This window comes from Tympanuchus pallidicinctus, unplaced genomic scaffold, assembly GCF_026119805.1.
Source record: "Tympanuchus pallidicinctus isolate F22 unplaced genomic scaffold, pur_lepc_1.0 scaffold22, whole genome shotgun sequence".
Classification (NCBI taxonomy): Eukaryota; Metazoa; Chordata; class Aves; order Galliformes; family Phasianidae; genus Tympanuchus; species Tympanuchus pallidicinctus.
The window spans coordinates 27,554,291-27,576,816 of NW_026294739.1; the positions used below are offsets into that span (position 1 = coordinate 27,554,291).

The following is a 22,526-nucleotide window of genomic DNA, read 5'->3' on the forward strand; positions in this document are numbered from 1 at the left end:
AGACAGGAACCCTTCGTGTCTACTGGAAATTGGCTCGTGTGTCAGGAGCTGCAGCACCTATCTTGTGGTAAGTCAGGAATCAGATTTTCCACAATAATGGAGACAGTATCATGAAACCAGCTCAGGTTCAAAGCTGTGGATATGCAGGGATTTACACACAACCCCTTCTAGCAATGGGTGGAGTGAGAATGAAGACATGCTCCCACACACCCATGCTCACAGCAACCTTGTTTACAGCCTGAATGAAAACTCTCTGATGCCAAGGATTTGAAAGTGAGAAATACAGGGTGAGCTGAAAATTCATACTGACCTGTTGATAAACTCTTCGTAACATGAATAAATGGCTGCTAAGCAGACAGCTACAAGATTTGGCAGAACTCTAGGATGGGGGCATTGTCCCGTTGGACCGTGCATGCTGAAAAACAAAAGCCAAGATGACATCACTGCAATGAAGATTTCTGTAGGCAAAAAGAGTCAGACAGAAGGAGGTGCTGGAATAGGCAGTCTTGGGAATCATAAGGAAGGTCATAAGAGAGTTATTTTAACATTGTAAATCGACATCAAATAGTCTACTTCAGACGAAGGCCGAGTTGCTTCTTCAGTTCATTCAATGTGGTATCTCTGCAGTTCCTCTGAAAGCTCACATGACTGAGCATTATGGGGTCTAAAGTTGATGGGAATTTCTCTATAAAGGCTTTGAGTCACAATGTATAATGGAAATGTACATACAGTGGTGTCCATTCACCTCCAGTGTGTATACAGTCAGAAAACCCCATATATTCTCATATATTTGAGAATAAGCTAAAATAAAGTTTTCAGCAACATTTCCGTATGGACACCTCTCACTTATCTGCTGTTTGCCAGTACTGAACCAGCTACTCACAGGTAAGCACAGAGATGAGCGGGGTTGGGAGAAGTAATGGAAATAAGCATGCAGACAGGACTGGAAAATACAGCGTAACATTAAATGTAACTAACCTATGAATAAACTTCTTCACCACCTCCATTCCAGCATTCAGCTCATTCAAAGCCAGAATGTACTCCTGAGTAAACAGACGCAATCGAGGGCATTTCCCAAAATCCTGTCCAAAAAGGAGAGACTCAGTGAAGACGGTGAAACATGCTTGCAATGTACATTGAAATTGTGGGTTTTCAAAAGAAATCCATTCAAACACAACTGAATTCACTCTGTTGCTATGCTGACAGCTTCAGGAGCACAGTACCACTGCACGCTGAAGTAATGCGCTGCTCCCTAATAATGGCATGCTTTGCAATTTTCTTTCCACTCAGATCTTCGGAGTACTGAGCCCAAGCCCAGGGCCACCAAAACAGGAGGGATGTGAACCTGATGAAGCAGGTCCAGAGAAGGGCCACAAAGATGATCAAAGGGCTGAAGCACCTCTCCTATGAAGACAGATTGAGGGAGCTGAGCTCTAGCTCGGAGAACAGAAGGCTGTGGGGAGTTTCTTAGAAAGGCAACTTATGTATGCATTTTTACTTCAATATTTGACATACTGTCTATTCTGTTTTAAGTGAGAATCTTGTTTGACACATGACCTTTAAGTGATTAAGTATAAAACGCAGATCAGTTCTCTCTCTAGGGATCTCTACCTTAGGTACAACATGAATTTGACAGGTGAGCTCAACAGTTGCTTGCTTTCAGTCCTGCCGTCAGCAAGGCACCTGCTAACTGAAATCTCACGTCTCCTCACCTTCCATGCTATTTTGAGATGTGAAAGGAGTACAATCTGCTGTCTGATAAGTGCTATTCCTCAGCACATTTCCTCACATTTTTGCAGGTGCAACCTTATGATATAGGTTTTACAGAGCTGCAGAACTGAATTTCTAAGTGTTGAGCAGGACCCACTGCATACCTCCTAGTTTTCCCTCCAGCACCTGGATGGGGAAGAGGAGTCAACACGAAAAACTAAATGGCACCTTTGTTAACATGCCAGGGCTCTGTGAAAGAGAAGACATGCTTCCAAAGTGCCGACAGCTTCTGTTACTTATCTTGCTTTCAGGGACTTCTAGAGCATAACATCTGATAGGTTTTACAACTAGAGAAAATTACCAAAAATGTGAGTGCAAGCCTAGACAGAACAGTGATCCCTTCAAATCTCCATGTCGCTCTTTGCCACTGCTGAATGGATACGTGGTAACTTCACACACGAAAAGGACTGTCAGTGATTTCACAGTTGGTATTATAATTAAATCCACTGAATATCTAACAGCTCCTCCTGGCAGTGCAAATGCACTTGGTTCCACAGCACGAGATCACACAGACTTCATACCTCCCCTGGTGCCATTTAACTTCATGGGAACTCCTTACACGATAGCTCATGCAGTTACAGTGTACGAATATTTGCAACCCCGTAAGTGCCCTATAACTGAAATTGGAACAAAAGCCCAGGAGATTGCAAAGAGGATGTCATTGCTGGAAGCTCTAAAATAAAATACCTCCAAAAATAATATGATGCTCTGTCACCACATCAGGTGCTAAATGATGCACACTATCCATACTGTTCATTCTTAAGATATAAAGCAATAATGGTTGTATTTGGGCTGAGCCCTCAAAGAGCTGAAATCAGAAGGCAGAGAGGCTTCAAGCACTTCCAGAGCAACTCAGCACATCCCCAGCCTACACCTACTAGTGAGCATCAGCATGACAAATGCTATCCTTACTCTTTTGGGACTTCAGCACGATAGACAAATAAAGCGCTCTCTCTCTGTTTTATAAGTGTGAAAATGTGAGCAGAATTTGCCACCAACTTACCAGAGATTACAGAGGAAAGTAGTGGCAAAGGTTGGAGCAGACAGCCAGCTTTCCTGCTTTAAGCACACTAAATTGCACGTGGCCTCCTAAGGTTATGAAGTTTACTGCCAACAGCACTGTCTCCCTGAAGGATTACTTTATTTACATGCACACACACACATTCTTTAAAAGACTATTCAGTACAGAAATCCCCAGAGAGTAGTAAAGTGCCCAAATCCACTCCAATTAATATATGACACCGTAAATTCTCTGACTACACACTGCGGTACAGACATGTTGATTTTCAATCTGCAAATGTTAAGTACAGTAAATATACCCAATTCTCTGAAGCTAACCATATACAAGCATTACACTATGCATTTAGATTTTATTTGAGACCCCTCAAGAGCTCTGGATTCTTTAAAAAAAATCAGCCTGAAATCCAAGAATAACATTTACAGAATATTTCATTGAACGCTACAGAATATTCAAAAATGTTTACATGTCTGGAGAGCACAGGCACAGAGCCAGGAATATGACCTTTTCGCCATCTTAGGTTTCCCAGCCAGTTCTGTAAACTCAAGGAGTTAAATAATACTGTTATAAAAATAAGGAATAAGAACTGTTTTCTACTGGATCCATGCTGTACACAGGAAGACGGGATGGTTTCCAAAATTATACCAGTTAGTGAAATGGAATTGCTTCTGTAGTTACAGAGGGATGAGACCCATCCCTGACATCACAGCTAGACTGACTGCTTTAAATATTTTACTTTTAACTTTTTGCCACAGCGTTGTGAAGTAAAATTTATTTGCATAACATAAAAACCAAGGCTGGAAATTTAATATGCCTCAAAGAATGGAGGACCAGTAAGCACTCCAATCTCCCTTTGGAAAGGAACGCAGATCATGCAAGAATGTATTCAGTGTTCAGTGAAGGGGGTGGAAAGAGAGGCTGGTTGGGCAGTCCCCAGCACTTATTCCAATCACTACCATGGAACTGATTGGCAACATGAAGAGGGAAAGCAGCCTAGGAGAGAACAGTTAAATGACAGGAGTTCATAATGCCTAGAATGAGAAGTATGGAGAACAAGTAGGAAAACAGAAGGAAACTCAGGAAATTTGCATAAGAATACATTGGACATGAGTCTAAGGAAAAATGGAATTGCAGAGAGTTAGTACTGTCTTAAAGATAAAATGTTCAGGGTCTCAGTTCAAAAATCAAAAAAGCCCCTATTTTGATTTTGCTTTTTAATTGATTTTAAACCAATATAACAGTAAGGATGACATGCAGAGCGTAAACAAGGAGCCAGGTGGGAGAAAGCTGGAGCAGAACGAGTTGGCACTGCTGCCCAGAGAAACACTCATCGAATCACAGCTTTGTCTGAATGCCACTGCATGCTCATTAGTTCTGTATTACGAAGCAATACGTGATTACATGCCACATTCACACTGGGGGGGTTGGTTTTTGGTGTCACATTGCTTCGTGCCTTATGGACAAAACAGCAGTTGCTCATTACACAAGACGTCGCAGTAAGACTGCTCTAACTTGCCCAGGTTCCCGTAAAGCACGCACTCACCATGTTGTGTTTGAGAATCCGCTGTACCACTGGTGTGAACACTTCTATCACAACCATTGACCGTGGGCGCTCTCGGCAGTGCTGTAAGGAACAAGTCATTGAGTGAGCTGCAGAATTAGCAACGTGGGTCTCCCTCAGTCCAAATAATTTGGGCTGCAAAGGGCTCTTGAAGGTCATTTGGTCCAAACTTCTGCTCAAGGCAGGGCTAGTTCTGAAGACACATGAGCCCGCTCATTAAACCTGCCCACTCAAGTTCTGATTATCTCTAAGGAAGGAGAGTTCGTAGACTGTAATCAAAATTTCCCTTGCTGCAACTGTACAAAGCCTGTCTCATACCTTTAAAGATAATTAAGTTCTGAAGGGAGACCAAAGGCATGAAAAAATATGAAAGTGCCATGTAGGTTGGAGGCAGGCAACAAGAGTCTTAGAGGTATTTCAGTTTGAGTCTAGAAATAGCCCTAAGGCTGACTTACAAAAGTGAAACAAAGTCAGTGCTGTTTCTTGAAATTTGACCTAATTTCCAGTGTGACTGCTAACAAGTAACTCTGGGTAGGAAATTTAAGCAAGGTCCAGACAGTCTGACAAATGTACATCCACTCATCAGCAAGCAGATTAAAGCAGACTTAAATCTGAAACACAAAGAAACCTAGAAGAAAAGTAATATTTACAAATTCCAAAGCTTTGCAATCCAAAATACTCCAAACTGTACAGAAAAGATGCAAGCAGAAGCATGGATTTACCAGGAAAGAGGACGAGTCCTTAGGATCTTTCTGCTGACATTACCCAATGACACAGTACCATTACGCCTAAGTTACACACCACATTACCAACCCACTGACTTCAGTGATTTTGCATTAACTAAATAGAACACAGTAGGACAATTCATATACCCTGATCGAGGTGGAGGAATCTGAAGATCTGAACTCTTATAAATTATCAGTACTATGCAGGCTGATGCAGTAAAAATATGGATCCATTTATCAGACTGCTGCTGTCAGCTATTTCAATATCACTGATTGCTGACCAGAAGATTTGGGCATGAGGTAAGGATTTAAAGAAGAAACCAAAACCCCCTCTGGGAACTACACTCAGGTACAAGCAGGAGATTTCAGAAGGTTGTTTTTATACCTTGCAGAAGAATTCACAGAGGTCGGGAGGAGGATGGTTGTTTTCCAGCAAAGGTGCAATTGCCTATAGAAAAAGAGAGAAGTAAATTAATTAGAAGACTACAACAGCAGTAAGCTTTTTGAAGGGGATTTTTTTTTTCCCCAAAAAGAGAGGTCACTTCACTTTTAAAAAAGGACAAAAGTATCTATACAGAAATTAGAGATGGGCCGTGCATTTTACATGTAAGCTTACACTTACTGTGAACCCTCTGGAAATCTTTGCTTTTAAATACACCAGTGTAAACCCACAACACTTTTTTTTAAGGGTTTGAATGAAAACAAGAGCAGATCCATTGTTTTGGTATGTAGCACAGCAAGGACAACTCTGCTTCACTGTTTCAGTAATAACATCTCTCTAAAAGATACAACAGAAAAACTTCAAGCAAACATGTGTCTCTTATGAAAGAGTTCAAGCTCACACACAGCCAACAAATCACGAAAAGAAATATAGCACTCATCTTACCTGGAAAGACCCTATTTATCAAAATCAAACATCTAACTTTCTGAAATCATTCCTCTTTTGCTGCTGTGCAAAACCAATGTGGTTATGCTTAGCAAATACATTGGAGGTCATACCTGGCACTGAGAGCATAATGAGCCTACTTTGTTGTTACTTCCCTTGTAAATTAGAAAACAGTACTAGAACAATGTATTCTCTCTACATGATGGTGCCTTCGGGCTTTTCCAATCTTGAGCTAAAGGGATTCCCAGTACCCATTTAAAAGACTCTAAACATAGCAGCTAGGACATTTTGTATTGAGCAACTGAACACCAGATATTTTATCTGCAGTTTTACTATGGTAGCCTATTTTGCATTGTGCTCTCCCTCTCATCTTCTTCAGTATTTCAGCCTCAGTGAGTTTGCTCAAAATGTGTTTCACAACAGCCACGTTCACAAGCAAACAGGTTAAGATTAATGTGAATTTCAACAATGAAACCCATATGTAAACCATGAAACCATGTAATATTTGTGAAGCTTCTGTCCATTCTGGTGTGCCAACTACATGTAACTAGTCACTACCTCTGCTGGCAGCACAGCAACAGTGGCCCGATGGAGAAGGCAACGCTGTGCAATGAGACTAGAGCATCTCTGTTACCCACCCAACACCCAAACTAAAGAACGTTTTTCAATTCACCTCCTGCAGCGTCAGTCATAGCGCCTGCCAACCTCCACCAGCCAGGCAATGCAAAAACCCCACATCTTTGTGTTTGTGTGACCACTGCCAGAGGATCACTGCCTCAGAGGTGGAGCTGGTTGGCTGCCAGCCTACGAAAAAACGAGCTGTTTTGTTCAGCCCAGTCCCTACTGGATGTAGGTAACTGACTTTATCAAGCGCGTCCCAACTCTGCCTGTACAGTCACTGTGGAAGAGGGACAACGTGAGAGAAGCCCGTGTTCTTTCTGTGCCCTGTGGTTAAAGGCACAACCCTGCTGTCTCACATCACCCAGCTGTGAGCAATATCCCTTACCAGGAAGGGATGACTAGTAATATTGATCTGTTCCAGGATCATATAGAGAAGGAAAGATGGTTTCATCCGCACAGCAAATCACTGTGTACTTCTATGACATGACACATATATCAGTAACAGCAGTACTTCCTAATAATAACACAGTTTAGCTGCACAGTAGCAGAAAATACCAACTCCTTCATGGCTGGGCACAACCTGCAGCAGGGCATGACTGAATGAAGCAGCCAGCTCTCAGAACCACTGATAAATGTTGGCTATAAGGACCTTTAGAGGCCATTTAGCCAAAGATCCCTGCTCACAGCAGGGCTACCTGACATCTTCTGTTAAAAAGTCCTTCCCTCAAAACACAGCTCTGACTGGAAGTCTGAACTGGAGGAAAACAAAAGCTACAGCAGATCACAAAGAGAAGTAAATGCCACCTCAGAAACTTATCTCAGTGACTGATCACAGCTAAAACGGTATCTTAAGCAGCAGCTAAACACAATTCACACCTACTGGCAGCACCATGCTGCCTTGTCACTTTGCAGAAAGATCCAAGGAGATGTGATACCATCAGGCGGTGAAGTTCTAGATTTGATTACTGGGAAAATCTCCTGGAAATTGCCAGTGACTGAAATTAAATTATAGTGATGGGGAAGCAATTTCCACCTCTCTGATAAATTGTTGAGATTCTGTATTTTGTTACACTGAGGTTGCCATTTGATTCACTTATTTCTATGCTTAAATAAACACAACTTACAGAAGAGATAAAAGTTGAGGAGGGCATTACTACAAACCAAGTGAACAGGGGGTTAAACTGCAGTGGTGCATACATGTAACTACACTTGCAAAAAACAAGCACTTGCTCACATACCACCAGAAATTGAGACATTCTGTGTATGGCAGCATTAGCCCCTCAGGAAACTACTAAGCCTAAGGGTTTTATAGGGCACATCTGGAAATGATGTTTTTTTGACTATTTAAAGTACGTATACACATACAAACATAGCACTCTATAGCCCAGTAACAAGACCATTTTGAGGGAGGATTAACACTACTTATGCTGTGCTGTTTCATACAAGGAAACTACCATGAAACATTAAAAGAGGAACAACAAGCCACATGAAAACCGATAGTCCAAGTGGGTTTGATCCACCCAAAACTTATTGACATTGATAGAAGTGCTTTCCCCTACTTCTCTAGGACAGAGGCTTAAGCAGTAAGAGAAGTGTTATCAACCAAAACAGATTTGTCCCCAGATCTGGACAGACAGAAAGTTACTCACCACAATAATGCTCTCATGGTCTTGAGTGGTTAAGTTGTTGTTCTGAAGGGATTAAACAGAAGAAATGAGTGAGCAAACAGTACTGAGCTGGTACACCAGCATACACTGTACTCTGCTACCATCAGGCATCAGAAGAAATGCTCAAGGCTGCAATTGTTTATTTCAGAATTAAATTAATCTTATTAAAATCATTCTCTTAAGGAAGATCTTATACCACCTGGTACAAGAGGCTGTACAAGCTTCCACTTCTTCCTAAGCACTATCAGATTCAAGGCTCCCCAGCCATGAAAGCTGAGCAAGCACCAGGATGCCAGAATAGAATTCAATGAAATGGAAAACTAAAGCTAGTGATAAACTTCTTAAGCAGTTTTCTGCCACCAGGCTGTACAATTCTAAGAAAATTAGTAAAAGAATTGTTGGATACCATTTTTGGTAGTAAAATAACTGCTACAGTTTTCCTGAAGTTCCTTCTTCTAAAATGGACGTGGTACAAGCCAATAAACCTACTGGAAGTCATTGGTTTTGACTAATGCGGTGGTTTTGGCTCTCTCCACAGCATGATCCATTCAGAGGTCACAAAGTTTTAGGCTGTTAAGATCTTAGCTGACTGCAAGAACACCAGCTAGCAACTTCTATGGTTATCACAAATCTTTGCACATCAGAACTGGGACACCGAAAACCTGCCTGGCATTATACTTCCTATCCATGAAAAGTTAATTATCTGAAACAGATGTAAATGTCTCTGAAGAAGGAGGGTACTTTTCTTTGAGATAACTTGTAATAGAAAGTTGCACGATGAATTTATTAGCAAATACATATTGTTGGCCTTGTTCAGGCATTACCAGCCATGCAAACAAAGCCATTGGAATAGAAGTCAAGGGGAGTTTCACCACTTACTTGAAATAAGGCTTGAATCAGATCCATAACAAATTTACCATGAATAACCAAACAAAACCCCATAGCCTCAAGAGAAAACACATTGTTTCTGGAAATAAACCTAACATGGATCAAATTCTCTTTTTCTCTAACAAGTACAAATTCCACTCAAATCACGAGCAGAAGAATTTTGAAAGACCAAGTTAAAATAAAACCCACGCATGAACTTTTAAACTATTTGTCCCTCATCTAAAGTGACAGTGCCTTGCAGGAGCACGGCCATACCTCTGAGAGCAGTTTTGAGACGATCTCCAGTGGTGCTTGGTGAATTGAATCATCCTGGAGTGGAGACGTCAGCGCCATATCCACCAGTGTCCTGATCTCCTTCAGCACCACCTCCCAGCGGCTGGGGTTGCTGAGCACCTTCTTGTACTTGTATATCTTCTTCTACAAGGAAAAGGAAAGGCTCGTGTCAACAGCATCTTGCTGATTTAGATGTATACTTAAGTTCGACCTTCAAGTGGATTGCTCTGTATTTTAAGTTTTGCCTTTCCTGTTTGCTAAAAAGCTGTACTTAAACACTTTTAAATGGAAAATAAAACCAATGGTTTCCTTTGATTTTGAAACCAGTTTTTAAACTCCACAGCATTTCTTTCCACCACTTTCTCCTGAGAACACCTTACTCCTCAGCCTAACCACAAGTACTTGCTACTGCACTGGTTCCAAAGCTCTAGGACTTTTTAAGGAAGCTAATCACAGGGATGAGGAGGTCAAAATATCATTCCAGAGATGTTTTATTCTATGTTGCTCATTGACGAACTTGCATTCAGAACAAATAAAAATGAACTTCATCACGGTGCCAAATTCCCACAGATCCACAGGTCATTTTTTCTCCCTTTCCTTGAAGGTCAAGAGTAGCAGTTTCATGACTCTCCAGTGGTGACAGGAACACATTGGCTGGGTCTTTAAGCCCTCCCTGCAGCAGCATGTCAGCACTTCCATGCTCAGGCTGCCCAGCAACATCATTCCTCACTCCTTGCTGGCTGCTCTGAGCTCCAGGCAGCTTCCACCAGCTCCTCGGCAGCCACATTGCCACACGACTGCACTGCAGGCTGCTGGCTCTTATAAATAGTGCTGCCCAGAGGAAGTCCACCCACCCAAATCCCCAGAGGTGACTTAATGAAACTCTAGAATATCAAAGAAGCGATGTCTGGAGTCCAAACACCACTCCTGATGACAGCACGAAGCACATGGAGCAGGGCTTGCCAAGACACGGGCCTCAAGACCTGCAGGACTGCGTTGGCTCACGTTGGGTCACAAAAACTGCCCATTTCATGCAGCTCGAAGATTTGGCTGAGCTTGAATCATCAATGTGATAATGCAGACTTTGCAAAGGGTTGACCTGCTTTGATCAGTTTTGGTTTGGGGCTTTGCTACATGCATTTTCCCTTCTCCTCACTGCTGAGCCCATCCCATCAGGCTGCTCACTCCTTCCCCAGCACAACAGCAGCTCTAAGAATGCTCAACACAAAGCACAGCCACCTCTGTGCCCCATCTGAAACACAAGAAAAGAGAACAACGCAGAAAAACAGATTTTGGATGCTCTGGGTTTTTCTGCACTGTTGGATGGGGTGGAAGAGGCTGGCATTGGGCTGACACGTAAAGGCTGATAAAGCAATCCAATTATCTTTTTAATTGAATTCAGGCAAGTACAAAAGCATGCTGGCAGCAGTTCACACTTCCAGTGCATTTTAAGCCACTGACAAAGCAGAGGAACAGCAAAACATGCTGTGGACACTACTGAATGTTTTGGATTTCGGTACAGACCAAAAAACTTTGTACTTCCAAGCTCCTTGGGGCAGGGAGAATTCACTGATGGCTTTAAGCTGCCAGCACTGCTTCCATATCACCTCAGACTTCTTGGAGTAGTTAGGAAACCTGAATCACACAGAGCTCGATTTTGCTTATCCACAGTTCTCTTTTCAGGGTCTTTTTGTTGGATCTGCTCCAGCACAAAAGAAAGCCAAGTATCCAAGGCAAGGGAGGCTTCCTTTCCTTTTTAGAGACAGCCACGAAAAATTAAAGCTCTCCTGATGCTGACGCACATAAGAGAGAAGACAGAAGGAGCTGTGCTGCCTGCTGAGCTGGGGAGACCTACAAAAAGCAGACAGCCACTCACAGGCAACGCTCAGGGAAAACCGCCTTTGTGTGCACACCAGCAAAAAGTACCACACAATTCACAGCCTCTGCTTCCGGATCTCAGCACATCAGAGTGCATCACCAAGCTACAGCCTTGAAGGAACACAGCCTTTTGAGTGATGGTGGGAAAGCAGCTGGAAATTAATAAATAAATAGGGATGCTGTCCTGAAGAAGGTTGAACTCTGCTGTCCTGAACCTTTGCCCATGGTTACGCCACTGTTTTCCTCAGCGGAACGCTTTTCACTGTTGAGTGCCTTGCTGAAAGCCTCAATTAAAGCTTGAACCCTATCAGTCAGATACAGAAGCAATTTGCTTTGTATCAGCGTGCACTTGGCCAACACTGAGCCATCTGCTCTATTCTACCTGCGCTGATTCCGGAGTGAGGGAGAAACAATTGCTCGTGAGCTTAAAAGCAAAGCTGCTGGGCAAAGACCTGTAGTGGAGAACAGGCATGTGGACATGCGCAGGGAGCTTCCTTCCCTGAACACAGTGTGAAAGATGCCTTCACTTGCTCACACGGCATTCATCACAAGATTAATGTGTGCAAGAAAAATCCTGGGCTGGGAATCCAGCTTCACACGGATTTTGCTAAAAGCAGCAGCTCCTGAGACCACTTATGTGAGTAAAAATAACACATGCCAGCTTGGAATTTGACCCTTCTAGTTACTGACCAGCCAGAACCACAGAGCTAACGTCATTCCAAAAACCTTGCTAAGCTGACTCTTAAAACAAAACCACCGAATTTAATAAGTATCCAGAAGAAGCAGCAGCATAGGGAATAAGTGACACTGACAGGGCATCCTTCATTCTCAAATCACTCTAATTAATTAAGTCTTGCAGAAACCCAAGGATCTAACTCTAAATCCTCTTTTAGAGGAGGAGGAATTGAAGCCCACATGAGAAAAATTACTTTTCCAATGTTATTAAGCAAGCATGTGACAAAAATCTGTAGGCAGTGGTTTTTGCCATCAGTGTTCAAAAGCTTTTGAACATTGCTATGAACAGAAAGCTCAGTAAAGTCTACGGCATAGGAAACTTTCAGCTTTTTTAAATGACATCTTTATATGCTATTCTATCCCATGATGGACTCATCTATAGCCCCTGCTCATTCACCACTTCCCCAGACAGGGATGATAATACTGTATTGTTGAGAACTAAGAAATAGGAACTCTAATGCACAAAAATGTAAGGCATGGCACAGCTGCTTTTCTTGACCCCAAGAAGACCTTTCATGTAAAGAATACCTTTATACATGAATACTCATGTAAAGAATACCTTAAAGCAGCCAGCATGTTTGAGTCAAAAAGGACAGGATGAAGTCGGCCATCCTGATGACCAAACCTCATCCCTGCTTTGCCACATTCTGTATTTTTGAGATCCAGTCTTCCTGTCAGCAAATATATAACATTACAAAAAATAACTAACTCTAATCCTTAATAGCCAGTTAAGTTTTAGTTCTCTGTTCTTCAATCCTTTTCCACACGACACCCAACTAATCACTCATTTTATGGCCAAGCAGGAGCTATGGCAGGGATGTACATGGCTCTGAGGGCCACGTGTGCCAGCAATTGTTTATTTCTTGCTGGGCAACGAGGGCAGTTCCAGCAGAAGGGAAAAGGTCACCCTCCTGCACAGAGGTCCCCTGGCAGAGTGAGGGGTGGCAGAGCCAAGCTGGTAATATAGCTTTATTTGGATGGAGCTTATGTGAAATGCAGGTATCTCTGGCTGAACACAAGTGTACAGAGGAACAAAAAGCACAGAGAACTGGAACTGTTTTCCCCTCTGCTGCAGAACACTTTGTTAAAATGCTGTATAATAAGAAATGGGAAAATTTGCTGGCAATGTTCAACACTCATTTTGGCTTGTCCTACAAAAGCCAGGAGCTATACCAAGTATTCTTGAGCACCATCTGCTGGCATCTTGGTTATTAACCCAATACCTTGAGGACAACAAGGATGGCATCCCCAGAACTCAGCTAGATCCACATTCTGATACAACATAAGAATAACCTGTCGCTAACACGTGCTTCCCCATTATCCAGGGATAGACTCAAATCAGCAGCTAGATCTACCAACATGAAGAAAAGCAACTTACTTGACTAAGTCCACAAAAAGTTCCATTCAAGGTAAAGGGCTGAGGCTATTTACATAAAGCCTCACAAATCAGGGAGCTCGGACTGCTCTTAATGCAGCAAACTCCTGACCTTCTGAAGGTTTTGCACAGCAACACTTATGCACTGCTCCCTACTGCAGCTGAAGTTTCATAAGCTGAACACTTCCTGATCTTCACTCAGTGAAGGTCTACATAATTCTTCAGTTTCTGCCAATTCGCATTAAAAATTCTTGAAGAAATTGAGATTATTTATGGCACTGAGATTGGCACCCATCAATCTAGACCCTGAATAAATACATCAAGTGGCAGTCTCTGCCCTGAGCAGCTCATGGTCTAGATGATTAAAGGCAGGAAGGAGAAGCAGTGCAAGTACACTGAGATGACCTCCTTGTGATTTCCAGAGTGAGACTGAAGTCTTCTGGCTCCCCGCTAATCACTAACTCACATCTAAATAAAAGCACCACCAACAAGCACTGGGCAGCAGGGAGCGAGCTGAAAGCTGATATCCCCTTGCTGTGTTTCCCAATTGCAACATCTCCCTGGAAACCTCTTTTCAGCCTATATTCATTAACCTCTTATTTTTTGTTTCCTATTTCTTCCCCTTCTCCTCCCTTCCCCCGCCACACTGGTGTCTACCACCTCGCTCCAGACCTCAGCTAACCCAGGCAAGAAACCCGGGACACCCAAATCAGCACTGTTTCAAAGCTACCTGAGTTCAACGGGTTCAGCAAGCGGTGACATGGGTTGAGTTGTCACTAATACACAAGCTGGAACAACTGAATGGGCACTTGCCACAGGCACAGAGCTTGTCCTTTGCTCAGATACCACTGGGACAATACACTGCAGGAGCAGAAGAATGCTGAAGTAAACAGAATCTTAAAAGGATGAAACACAGATTCCATTTCAGCTTGGAGGAAAGGAAGAAAAGGACTGAGGGGCTCACAGGGCAGCTCCTCACTGCAGCTGTGATGTCCACGTGCTGAAGAACTTCCTCCCAAAGTGTATTATCTTTGCATTACATACACACGCACCTCCTTTGATCAGAACCGTCCCCTGCTTGACCATGCTTCCGGGCTTGTGCTCTCTGATGCCTTCAAGACCACTGCAAAGATACCTTTCATCAACAAGGAGGGATGAAAGGATGAGAAGGAAAGGATAGCCTACCAAAGGTCTCAAATTTAGAGACCCCACTGAAAACAAATTTGCATGTGAATATAGCTTATGTGCTTCCAAAAACTGAAGGCAACTGAAAAACCGTGGCTTCCTTCTAGCCCCACATGGGGAAGGAAGAGCATGCCAGTGGTGAGCTTCCCACGAGCAAGCAAGGATCTGGGCTTTGCTTTCACTGGTCTCTTGCCTTTCTCTCAAATCCCTGCCTGAAGCCTTTTGTCACAAAGATGCAGGAGCGCAGCTGGCAGATCCCAAAGCAAGTCCTGTAGCTGTGTATTTGAGATGCTGTTCCCCAGCTAGAAAACGCAAAAGGCCAACAGCAGCTGCAGCTGCACTTTGCATGGGCTAATGCGGTTACTCTCGTAACCAGACCTGTCCACACGGGAGAGCTTTTGGCAGGGCCCACTTTGATGCATTCCCCGAAACCCTCCATCCCTGCTTCCATTTCCTTTTGGCAAACACTCCCATTCTTCAGGCCACGGTTCCAGCATCAGCTTTACACTTCAGGTTGGCAAAACATCAGCTTTCATCCTGCACACAGCAACTGCTGTTCTGTATTTCTCATACTGGAGCCAAGCTAGGGTTTGTTTTTAATGTTGCTTTGGCTATGCAGAATTTCACTATGACTGCAGATAGGTTTCTAGCAGAAGCACAAGATGCTCCTCCCTTGCAAAAAAACATTAGTAGAGACAGTGCTGTGGTCTTGGATTGCAAACCCCATGCAACGTCTCCCCAAAAGAATAAATGTTTTAGAAGATGAGCTTTGTAGTGGTTGTTCTTTTGTTTTTAAGTTTTAAGTTGCATGGTACCTTTCCTCCTAATCTTGGGCAGGATGAAAAACTTCATTATAACTGACCACCACTGTTGCCCCTCATGTACTGGAGAGCTCTGCTCTGCTGCAGACTGGTCAGGTCCACAAACCCTTCCTGAGCTGCTTTAAAATCCTAAGGAGAAAGAGTGAGAAAATTCTCCAAGCAGAGGTTGCAGGATTTGCACAGTTAGGGCAGGAGCCAGACACCTGCTTCATCTGCAGCTCTGTGACAGCCTCTGACTCATCACCAGGGGGAAGGTTCAGTTGCACTGAGGCACAGCTATCTCCCCCTTTGCAGGACCCCACTGCTCCCTGCTGCAGTGTTTTTGGCCCTTTTTTTCCAGAGCAGCTTGCTTGGCTTGTACCCTGTCTGGGCATCAGGATTGCTGCGGACACAACCCACAGCTTGCAGACTGGGGTAAGTCTGACATGCCTCTGCATTTGAGATTCTGCATCACACACTGCAGTCAGCACAATCACATTCCATCAAAAAAATAAAATAAAATAAAATAAAATAAAATAAAATAAAATAAAATAAAATAAGCTATCAGGTGAAAAGCAAGACTATGTGTGTACCATATACACCTTCCCAAACCTGCAGTGGACTAACTGCAATGCAGTGTGTGTGGAAAATAAATAGCATTCAACTACAGCAGGCACTGCCTGACTGAGGAGCTTAGCATGAATCAAAGAAATCAAAAGTCACAAAGCACTGTGACATTAAGACTGCTATACAGGTGCAGCACTTGCTGTGCACAGCCCTAACGCAACCAGCTGTGTTACAGAACGCCCCTGACACCAAACAGAACTGCTCCAGGTTTCTAATACCTATTTGTGCACTTTATATTCCACTCATGATGGCTGTGTCTGTGGAGCCTGGTCCTTGACATCCACCAGCACTCAGGCTGCAGTGGGAATAAATGACTTTGCCACTGCAGAGAAGAGATAGTGCGTAGGAAAAAAACGAACACGCACAATCTTATCACTGCACTTTGGCCAGGTCTGCCAGAGAAAAACCTGTGCACAAGGCCACCGTGGAGAACAGCCAGGCACATACCTGCTGTGCAGAACCACCCCACTGACCAGCACCCTTCCCATTCCATGCAGCACAAGAGCCATTCTTCACCGGGAAAGCACGGCACTGCCTTACTGCACAGCTGCAGAATTTATGCAAGTCCTTTCGGGCACAGAGGCACCCTGATCAGGGAAACTTGCCACCTGAGAAACCACCTCAAATTAGGATTAAGCAGCTGCTAATGCTACATGTGGTAGGAACTGTTAACAAAAGATAATCTCTGGAAGAGAATCCATTCCAGTTCTGTCTTCTGGGAGATGCCAGTCAGCTTTGGTAGCACCATGAGAGAATTATTTCTTCCCAGATATGCAAATCAGATTAAAAAGCCACATCATCCCCTTTCATTATTACTTTCTGCTGCTAGCAGTGGGCACCCTCACTTTTGCCTGCCCTCCTCCCCACTCTCCAGTCAGCAAAGCCTTCCAAATGGACGCTTACCCACCTTTTTCACTCTCTCCTCCTTGGCAAATGCATTATTTTGCTGAGTTTCTAGCACTCCAGCACCATAAATGGCTTTGAGATTGGCTTCTCTCTCATGTGCACCTGCATCATCAATGTCGTCAGCAAGAGAGATGTGCACGGCTCGAGGAGCGTGTTTGTGTCAGAGAGCTGCTGCAGAGCCTTAGGGAGAGCATGGATACTGGATACTGATTTGATGCTTGCAAGCATCTTAAAAGGACCTTGAAAAAAAACAGGGTATTTCTGGCTTCAGATCCCTAGGCTTCAGAGCTCTGAATTTCCCACTTTCTCACAGGGAAATACCATGTTTTAGAACAGCACCTGCATCTGAGATATTTTTATATCCACATTTTCCACATTTTTATATCCCATCTCACTGCACCAAATCAGCACAGATCACCAAATCTACTGCAGTCCTTTAGCCTACTAAAATGCCACCAGATCTGCAATTTGTGTTCTTAATTCTACTTTGTACAAACACTGTGTGATATGCAAGACCCAACCAAGACCAGTAGTGTGCAGTTAGCCTGCGTGACCCTAAGGCCAGCGTCCTCACAGGGGACTCCAGACTGTGAGGTGCCACCACTTCAGAGCGGGGCTGATCCAAACAAGCCATACAACCACCTGCTACCCTTAATGCACCTATTAGGCCACAGCCTAATAATGGAGGCTTCCCATCTCAAATACTATAGTAAAGAGACACATGCGTATGCACTGGATACACAAATAAGAAACAAATGTGCAAGACAGGAAAGAGAAATCTAAAACAACACCTAGATCTCCTCTGCTGCTTCAGGCTCCTTTAAGTCTTCTCCAGATACTCATGAAGTAATTGGCAAGAGTCCTCAAAGCATCAATAATGCAGAACTGGGTCCCAATACAGCAGCTTAACAAGGCACTCAGTGCATGCCAGCTCCCGGAGTCAGGCTTTCACACCCAGTGCCTCGTGTGAGCAGGATAATTACACTCCTGGGAAAGACTGCCAGTGCTGTGTTTGTAAGAGACCTGCTGAGCACCCGATTTTTAGCTTTCCTCTACAGCTAGGAACCTGAGCGAGGGTTTAATGTTGGTGCAGCACTGCACTATGGCATCTTTAGAGGAGAAGCTGTGATTCAGTGAAACTAGTGGTCACCCTGACCTGGAAATCTTGAATTGCAAAGAATTAGCTGTATGGGCAGCCCTGCAATAATGCTGAAGAGTGACTTGTCAGGACAGAAATCAGAATCCCCTTGGCTGGTAGTTCAGCATTCCTAAGAAGCAGCATACTCCTGCAATTGTATTTACTCCTCTTCAGAGCTGAGACCTAAGTACACAATAACAATCTGGCCTGTTTATTCAGCTGTTTTTGACACCCTTCTATCTTCAGACCTAATATTAGTTTGAATAGGATAGCACCCAAGTCCAGAGTTGAAAATTTAGAGTCGGTCCTGACTTTGCTAAAGCAAGACAGAAAACTATCCAGCTTCTACCTGAACTTCCCTACTAGCTGATGAACTGCCCTGAGCTCTGCCTCCTCAAAAAACAGTCTGGCGTTTGACAAAAGGGTAGATGTTGCACTGAGGGACAACTGATGGTTAGTGGGCAAGGTGGGGATGGGTTGATGGTTGGGCTAGGTGATCTTACTGGTCTTTTCCAACCTTGATGGTTCTATAAATCTCACATCCCAAAGTGAGAGTGATGCTCGTCAGCTGCTGATAGCACCTCTAGCAAAGCAAGATCTCAGCAATGAGAAGCCACACTTGAGATTTTTTGAGTGACACCTGATAATATACAGCCTGAGACTGGCCAAACCTGCAAAGTGAGGGAGCCAGCAGGCTTCATGCACTATATAAATGCCTTAAGCCAAAAGCAGTGGGGGAGAGCACCTAGCAGCACATCCCAACCATGACGTAAACAAAAGGTGTACTTATGATAGCACTTCATGCTGCCTTTCCACAGGAAGCACAAAACCACCAGCACACACCTGTAGCCTGCTTTTATCTCTCTAATGCCCTGAGGCTTTCAGAGGCAAAAGTGAATTCCACAGCTTGGGTTCCCACCAATTTGTCATTGAATCATACACAGACACAGAAAGGGGGGGGGGGGGGGGGCAGAGAGGAGGAACATTCATCAGCCTAATTGAATAAGAATGATTTATTGTTTCACCTCCCAGTAACAGAAAATGTGAAATTTTGTACCCTACTAAAATACCTCAGGTTTTTGGCTAAAGCAAGCAAAGTTATGGTCAAGAAAAAGGAGTTGTGTGTGCTGTGCAACCCACCACAGAGAGGGTCTACAGAGCAGCAGCCACTGCTCCGAAGTGTGCTGATGAATAATACTTTCAGTATGAAGTACAGCACTGAGCTATTGAGTTGTTGCAGTGTATCAAGGCTTCCTCTCTCAGATCGTAAATCAGGTGATTAAATACAAATGACAGATGTGGGCATTTTTAGCTGTAACTGATGTGATTTTTTTCCTGATCTCATAGTTTTGAGGCATGATTTACTGAGATTTAAGGCTATAAATTTCTTTAATGTCATAATTTAAATTCTATATAAGCCCCACTCCTGTATCAGCACTATTTTTAATCATTACCATGGTGACAAAACCGTAAAGGTGCTTCTACACAAGGAAAGCTTCACCACACTTTCAAGAACACTTTCTCTTAATTTTCCGTAGGTTTAAAGCACAGAAAAATACCCCTCTGAACTTTCCCTGTTAGATACAGACACTGATACTCTCACATAGCTGAGTAAATCACCTACTGTATAAAAATATTCCGTGTTAATGGATAGGGAATTTGTAACCTGCACACAGTAAAAAGCAGAGAGGGTATCGTTATTCAGGTCAAGTATGATTTTACATGACAAGCAATCCCTCTGCAATTAATAGGGCCGCTTGTGCATTGAAGTATCTATTTCCTGAAGACACAGATCAAATAATACCTAAGGGAACCAGAGAAATATTAAATCAAAATTAAAGTTTTTGAATGAGGGCCAACAATTCTTGTTTTAGCATTCGATGCAAAATGCTTGCAAATCCCAGATGACAGCATTGTTCCAGTTCCTAATTCATGGGAATCAAAACATGGAGTCTGTGCAGAGAAGTCATTTTAAAACAAAGAGATTGTGCTTGCTGATGACACAATGGGCTGCACCAGCAAAGGCAGCTCTGGGAGGAAGTTGCTCCCCTCAGCAGTTGAGACCACATGTGGACCTCATGTTCTGCTTTGGGCTTCACAGCTGGGCATGCCCTGAGCAACCTCACACAAGCAAGGAGCACAGCCTGCAATGGGGGGAAAGTGATGTGGGTGATGAGAGGACCAGGTGATGTTCAGTGGTTCCTTCCAACCTAAACTATTCTGCAGTTGGTGTATTTTCACCTACAGTGAAATACAGTCTGTTACCTGCTAACAGATGGGTAAAATCTCTGACAAAGCAGCATGAGAGGAGAACTGAGGACTGGTTAATAGCATCAGTAGGAAACACAAGACATAGGCAAGCCTTTCTAGAAGATCCAGGTCACAGGCACACAAAGCTCCCAGCTTGAGTCATACTTCAGCCCCAGCTCTATGCTCTGTGTCTTGTGTCAGCTCGGGACGTTCCCCCAAGGCCTCCAACTGACGTGTTTCATTGCTGCATCATTCAGCTAACTAGGAAACACCAGCAACCCACATCTCACAGCGCAGGTGGTGTTCAGAGTTTACTATCCAGAATGCTAAAAAGAACCTTCAGGTGCATTTCCAACAAATGTAAATCTAGACTTGTGCTGCCTACCAGAAGACCAGACCCCACATGAGAAGACCTGGAGATTGTCATTTTGAACTCAAGCACAGTGTGGAACTAAAATAGTAAGGTGGGTCTTTCCACGATCAGTACTTGAAGCACCCTGTAGCAGGACTCAATGGATTCTTCAGGGGACAGCACCTATGTGTGCTACACATTATGCAAGTACGTAGAAACAGACCTTACCCCAAAGACAGCAAAATACAAATGGCCAACCAATTAGATGGATACTGTCTGGGAAAATGCCAGGGTACATACTTGGGTATCTTTGTGCGTCACAAAATTACAACAGCACCAATCAAAGCCAAGCTTGGCCATAGTCATCCCCTACAGCAATGGCTGGTTGCCACCATACCTAAGCCTAGATCCAGAACGGGCAGTGAACCGCGTGTGTTACTCCCTGTTGTATATCCACAGAAAATGCTGTTATCTTTATTGATACACTGTAATGACTAATCAGCTTCCAAGTACCAGAGATTACTTATCACGGTTTCAAACCAACCTCCCTGGTTGAAAGGAACACTTCTGACACAACAGATTAACCATTTTTTTTTTTATGTTTGAGGATCTGGACAGTTGCTAACCTATTCTGTTTATTCTCTGGAGGACAAAGACAGTTTGGCTTAGCTATGACCTGAAGGGAATCGGTACTTCTAAAAATAGGCTGAGGTGGCCAAAAAGGCTCTAGGAGTTGTTGATAGTCAGATTAAAAAAGGAATTATGCATCGCTCTTAGTGGGAGGGTTTGAAATGGAAAACGCAAAGAGAAAATGAGCCGATGAGAAGCAGACTGCCCTGACATCAAGATTCTCTTCAAGGAGCGCAGCATTCAAAGAGAGTCACACCTAAAAAGCTGTGTAAGCATCCTGACAGCTAGTTAGCTGGATGACACATAAAACCTCTTGGAACTGGATCTAAAACATGGATAATTACGTGTTTGGTTTTCTTTTAGTTCTGTTTATCTGAAGCATCTCTTTTATTATTCCCTAAGCTGCAGAAAGAAGTTGTTCTTCATTTTTATTTCAATGTTTGGTTCTGGAACAAAAATGATTTCCAGGGTGCAAGCTGGCAAACTGAATTGCCACAGCATCCCACAATCCTTAAAACTGCCACAAGAAAGCTCTCACTGACTTTGGCACGTTCTTACGAGACCAAGGGATACCCAGAAAATATCTGAACATAAGAAGCTTCCCCGAATGTGTAACAATACAGCTATTGACTGGACCCAGCCATTTTCCTGGTAGCTCAGACAATGTGCAAACCACAACCAACTCCAAAGGCTTGACACATAGGAAAAGGAGGCGGAAGGACACTGACAGAACGCCAGTCTGCTCCCACAGCTGTAACACAAGTATTCCTGTTGTGAGATCAGAGGGGTATGCTGGAGGCTAGTCCTCACTGCTGGGAACTCTGCATATGGGTTTGCCAGCTATGAAATGGGTTCTTCCAGCCTTGTTTACACGGGGCACAGGGAACGATGCTGGGCTCAGCCAGACCCACTAGATTCTTTCACCCCAGGAATACAAACAACAGCAAGCTCATCTCTGCTGAGTATTTGTTTTCCTCCAAGTAACTACGCTACAGTTATCTGCACCGTTTTGCATCTGTGTTCTACATCCCCACAGAAATGCTCTGACCTATTATTTGCAAGACCACTGGACAAATATATCATTCATCAGCACAACCGCCCAATTATAATACAGCTGCGGCAATCTCTGTGCCAGCTGGTGCTTTGTGTAAACAGACTCATTCCAGCAGAATAGGCTTCGTAGCTTTGTGCGGGTTCCCTCACTACCTGCTTAATCATCAAAACATGCAAATTTCATGGGC

General features: G+C 43.5%; 1 protein-coding gene across 1 annotated transcript in view; it reads right to left on the bottom strand.

Annotated features, from left to right (window-relative positions):
* Positions 1 to 22,526, bottom strand: part of CMIP (c-Maf inducing protein) — a 123,271-nt gene that overhangs the window by 23,685 nt on the left and 77,060 nt on the right. Inside the window, exons 4-9 of the mRNA XM_052685880.1 lie at positions 9,392 to 9,553; positions 8,231 to 8,272; positions 5,460 to 5,522; positions 4,332 to 4,412; positions 979 to 1,082; positions 311 to 415 (exon numbers count right to left, since the gene is read on the bottom strand). Of these exons, the coding sequence (XP_052541840.1) occupies positions 311 to 415; positions 979 to 1,082; positions 4,332 to 4,412; positions 5,460 to 5,522; positions 8,231 to 8,272; positions 9,392 to 9,553 (557 nt within the window). The remainder of the gene's footprint in view (positions 1 to 310; positions 416 to 978; positions 1,083 to 4,331; positions 4,413 to 5,459; positions 5,523 to 8,230; positions 8,273 to 9,391; positions 9,554 to 22,526) is intronic.